Raw genomic sequence first — 5,122 nt, 5'->3', positions numbered from 1 at the left:
GCGGGGAGGCGGGGAGGCCGGGTGCGCGTGCGCGCGGCCCCGGCGGCCCGGACCCCGGAAAGCCAGTCCTGGGGACGCTGGGCGACTTCCGGAGCCCGCTGGGGCGGGGACACTTAGGGTCCCCACCTGGGCGACAGCGTCAGTCGGGGGCCCGAGCGCAGCTGGTGGGAGGGCGCAGGGAGGAGGGGCGCATCCCCAAGTGCAGGTGACCTTGGGCCGCGGGGGCTTCGTCTGCCTGCCTCCGCGCGAGGAGCTGCGAGGCCTGTTCACTTGCGAGGGACGGGAGGGTGGCCCGGGCGGCCACGGGAGGCCGGGAGGAGGAGGCCGAAGGAAGGGGGAGCCGTTCCAGGAGGGCTCCTGGGGCACCCCCAGACCGGAGGGACCGAGGGAAGAGGTCCCAGGCGGCCGCCCGCTCTCCTGTCCCTGGGACAGTCAGAATCTGGTGTCAGGGAGAGTGGGGGAGGAGCGGCCCAGGCTGGGGGGGGGGGTGTCCCCCTCAGCAACCCGCTTCCATGCCCTCTGCCGCAGTCACCCTACCTCAGCATCCGTCCTCAGGGATGGCCCATCGCCTAGCCAGGCTGCCTCTCGGCCTTACAGTGATCCCTCCCCAGCCTGCCTCTGCTACAGGGGCTCCAGGACTTCGTTTTCGCTGACCCCTGCCCTCTCCGGTCTCCGTCCTCCGGTCCCGCTCTGCCCCTCCTGCCCTCCCCAGGGTCGGGCCCCAGCCTCAGCCTGGGCTCCTTCAAGCCCCATGGGCCGGCTTCACTCCCTCCTACATTCCTGCCGTCCCTGGTCTCGGCTGCCTGGCAGACAGCAGCGTCTGCCCTCCTCGGCCCTGTGTGTACACCCCTGGCCTAGCATGTCCCCCCATGTGTGCTCCCTGTCGTGTCCCCCCTGTTCCCACCATCCACGGGGACGGTCCAACCGGAACTCCCATGGGGGTCTCTCCCGGTGGCGGCCTTCCCCACCCCTCCCACACACTCAGGTATGAGTCCTGCCCCTGTGCTGCCCAGAACGGCCTGGATGCCCCCAGGGAGGCTTTGAGGGTCTGCCAACCCCTGAGAGCCACCCAGTGGTGACACCTGCAGGGGCTCCAGGGATGAGAGGGGGTCCCAGTTGGTGCGCAGACACTTCCTGCCAGGCTTGGTCTTTCGGGGAAGCTTTATGGGAGCACCGTCACCCTGCCCCCGGAAGGCGAGTGCTTTCTCCAAGGCGGAGTGTGTGGTCAGGCACGCTGATCATTACAGCCCGGCTGAGGTCAGGTGGCCTGGGAGAGTGTGGCCAGGGCAGGGTGAGAGCCAGTGTCCCCGCGGGCTGAGTTCCCAGCAGCCACTGGGCCACCGCAGAAAGGAAGCAGAGGCCAAGGAGCACACAGGCTGGGCCCTAGCCCCTCTGGGGCCTGACCCACCACTCCAGGGCATCTGTCACCAGCCACAGAACTTGGTGGGTGGACCTCCAGGGGGCCAGCGTGGCTGATCCTGGCTCTTGTGACACTCCCCCGAGGCAGAATGGAGGATGGCCCAGCGGGTCCCCACCCAGGCCTGGGGCAGGGGCATGGGGAGGGCCGTGGGAACGCAGACAGGGCTGTGCATCTGGCTTCCGTGGCAGATGGGCGTCTGTGGCGGGGAGTGAGAACTGGCATGACGTCCCGGAACCTGCCAGCTACAGGGGGGCGGAGAAGGCCCCGCTCTGGGACTTTAGGGGGGCTCTTGATTTGTGAGCGCTGCTAATAGGTCCGCTGAGCAGCAGGGGAGGGGACGTCGGGGGTCAACACTGCCCTCGTGCGCCTGGGGCCCGAAGGGACACACATGTGAGCACCAGGGAGGTGGCCGACACTTCCTCCCCACGGCTGGCTCCCCGCAACAAAGAAGCGGTGGGGGCGGGGCGTTTGTCGGGTTGACCCAGTGTCCCTCAAACTGCCATGGGGGCGTCATCGCCCCTTCCTGAGTGGTCCTGCCCGGGTCCCTTCCCAGCCCGCCCTCAGGTGCCCTTCGGCTCAGGCACATCCCTAAGGTAGAACCCGGAGCCTGTCACTCCCCTGGGGAGACCCGGCCAGCTGCCGGCCGGGGCCGTGATGCACGACACCCAGCCCAGGAAGGAAGCGTGGGGCTGGCGGAGACCAGGCTGCCTCCGCCTCCGCGGGCATCGCGCCCCCACTCCCCCGGGGAAACGGAGGCAGGGTCGGAAGTCACGGGATGGGTCGTGGTGCCTTCGTTCCTTTGACAGGCCTTTCTCGGGAGCCCCAGCCCCAGCTTTCATTTCGCTGACCAGGGGGGTCAGGGACACATGGCCACCTCTGGCTGCAAGACACAGAAGCCCGGAGCCGATGGGGCTCCCCTAGAGACAGGCAGGCTGCCTAGTAGGAAGGCACCGGGGACGCTCAGCCCGCTACGGGCCGCACGCAGCTCTCCATCCTCATGGCCGCTGCGGCGAGCCACGCCGCCCTTCCTTCCACCTCCCCCGACCTCTGCACACGGGCCTCCATGACCTCTGACCCCTCAGTTCCAGCCCCACTGTCCCCTCCGGGGCCAGGGCGGCTGCTAAGGGAGCACAGTACTAAGGGAAAGGCCTCTGTTGGGAGTTGAATCGTCTCCCCCAAAAAGAGACACTGAAGGCCTCAGCCTCCGTCTTTGCGGATGTTAGCAGCCAAAACGAGGTCCTACTGGAGCAGGGTGAGCTCGTCTGCTGACAACGGGCGTCCTCATAACAAGAGGGGACAGCGAGGCCCAGGGGGACAGCCACGTGAAGACGGAGGCGACCCGGAGCAGGGTGTCTGCGAGCCGGGCCACCAGCGCCACCAGGTGAGGCGGCATCAGGATCCAGGCTTCCGGCCCTCAGAACTTCGAGGGAATAAACGCCAGTTCCGGCCACACAGCGTGTGGCACGTCGCTATGGTGGCCCAGGAACTACCATGAGTTCGCTGCCAGCAGCAGCAGCACCGAACAGGCAGTACCCAGGTCACGCTTGGCAAGGAGTGCTTGTTCCCACGTGCCCTCCCGGAGCGGCCCCCCGCCTCGGCCAGGGAGGTGGGGACAGGCCTCCTCTTCACAGCACAGCCCGAGGTCCCTTTGTATTTGTTATTTTTTACCACATTAATTCATGACTTATTCCAAATAAACATAAATTCAGACCGGGGAGAAGATGAAATGCCAAATTCATAAAAAACCCACCTCCTCCCAATCCTTCCTCCTGCCCGATGTGCTGATAATGTTTAACCCTCCGCACTCGGGGCGGGATTGGGGGCCCCAGTTTTCGGTGCCTGCCTGGTCACTTTCAGAGGAAACGGAAGTGAGGGAGGCCAGGGCGGCCTCCTGGGTGAAGGTGCTGCCTGGGCCCCCAGGGTGGGGGTCGCTGGGCTGAAGGAGCCTGTGATGGGCCTGAGGACCCCGTGCCCTGGGAACACCGGCCAGCCTCTGCAGGCGAGCTCAGGGTCACGGGCTGATGCTGGGGACTAAGTGCAGTGTCCCAGGGGGCTGGCGGCCCTCTCTCCGGCCCTCCCCTTAAGTGAGGCAGAAGCTTCTCAGCTCAAGCAGTCGAGAAGGAAGAAGACTCCTGGCTGGCAGCTGTCGGGACTCGGGGTACCCAGGACTGCCTCCAGGGGAGTGGGCAGAGGTGAAGGTGGGCGGACGGCACGACACCCCTTTGGGGAACGAAGCCTCCTCCAGGGAGCACTCCCGGGCCGCTTCGGCTGGGGTAGGTCTAAGCTCAGACAGATCCATTCACTCAGACCGGCCCTCCTCCAGGAGTCCGCCTCTGGCCTCGGCAGCATGCCCTCTCTGTGCCCCTCCCACACCTCGGTACCCCAGGGGGCTCACAGCGCACGGTGCCTGGCCAGCCGCCGGGGGTGCACAGGGCGCAGGCGGCACCACTGCTGGGAAACCGCAGGCAGTGGCAGCATTTGCTGAAGGGCTGAGACTGTCCACCATGCTTGCGAGTTTACTCACCTGATCATCTTCATGCCGACGCTAACCTCACTTTGCAGACGAAGAGACAGAGGGTCTGGATGTACCCTGGAGCCTCCCCTGGTCTCGGGCTGCCATCCGGCCCCGCAGCCCAGACCCCAGCCCCCGCTTCCTCTGGGACACACAAACAAGGCCACGCCTCTTAATAAAGAATATTTTATTCCTGCAGCAGTTTCTGGGCAACAGTGACACCACGAGAATACGATGGGAGCCTTGACCTCCTTGACCCCAGTCTGCCTCCCGGGAGGAGGGATCGCATCGCCCAAGGGGCTGAGCTCCACTCAGGGCAAAGGAGGCCACTGTCCTCTCCAATCTGTGCAAAACCGTCCGCCCCCTTGTCCCCAAAGGCATGGCCCCGCTGCACCAGATGTGCCTGGGCTGCCCCAAGCTCACCGATCCGCCGGCTCGGATCCCACTCGGCCCAGGGGGCCCCACACTGGTCACCCCTGTGCTGGCTAACAGGCCCTTCCTCAGTGGCCTCCAGGGAACAGCACACAGGACTCCCTGGGACAGACCTCATTTGCTGTGGGGGAGTGGGGGTCCCCTGTACCCGTGTCCCTGATGACGCCGCCGCACACCTGAGGGAACTGGCCGTTGGTAGCGGGTCAGAGCCCCCCACGGCAGCTGGCCCATGTCCTCCTTTAATTAATAGACGGGCAACCTGAGGACCAGAGGGTGGCAAGCCCTCCCCGCTCTGCGGCTGGACTTTAGTCCATCTCCCCCTGCCACTGGCCAGTGCCTGGTCCCCCAGCCCAGGCCCTAGGCTGATACAGACCCAAGCGTCTGAGCGGGCCCCCCTGTGGGAGTGGCACAGCAGGGGCGTCCCCAGGGGTGCCAACCCGCGAAGCTGGGGTGCACCGGCAGAGTACTCTGCCCTGGGACGCCAGGAGGCACCTGGAGATGCCTCTCTGTCCCTAACACAGAGAATGGACAGGTGGCCAAGACGCGTCCCTGGGGCTCTCCCGAGTGGACTTGATCACAGGATGGCCCGTGCTGGGTCATCAAAGACCCCGAGGCAGTGTTGGCCCCAGGAAAGGGCTGGAGTGTCGGCTGGGATTTCGGAAGGCTCCGAGTTAACAGCAACAGCAGGGCGTGTCACCGCCGAGCTCCAGGAGTGTAAGAGGCGGGCGCGAGGCTCCGGACCCCGCGGACGAGGAGCG

General features: G+C 66.0%; 1 protein-coding gene across 1 annotated transcript in view; it reads right to left on the bottom strand.

The window, feature by feature from the left end:
* Window positions 1–5,122, bottom strand: part of SLC25A29 (solute carrier family 25 member 29) — an 18,195-nt gene that overhangs the window by 963 nt on the left and 12,110 nt on the right. Inside the window, exons 7-8 of the mRNA XM_029950895.1 lie at window positions 3,802–3,871; window positions 211–439 (exon numbers count right to left, since the gene is read on the bottom strand). Of these exons, the coding sequence (XP_029806755.1) occupies window positions 211–439; window positions 3,802–3,871 (299 nt within the window). The remainder of the gene's footprint in view (window positions 1–210; window positions 440–3,801; window positions 3,872–5,122) is intronic.

Source organism: Suricata suricatta, chromosome 9 (genome assembly GCF_006229205.1).
Source record: "Suricata suricatta isolate VVHF042 chromosome 9, meerkat_22Aug2017_6uvM2_HiC, whole genome shotgun sequence".
NCBI classification, from domain to species: Eukaryota; Metazoa; Chordata; class Mammalia; order Carnivora; family Herpestidae; genus Suricata; species Suricata suricatta.
The sequence above is the reverse complement of the archived record's forward strand: the minus strand, read 5'-3'. Positions and strand labels throughout refer to the sequence as shown.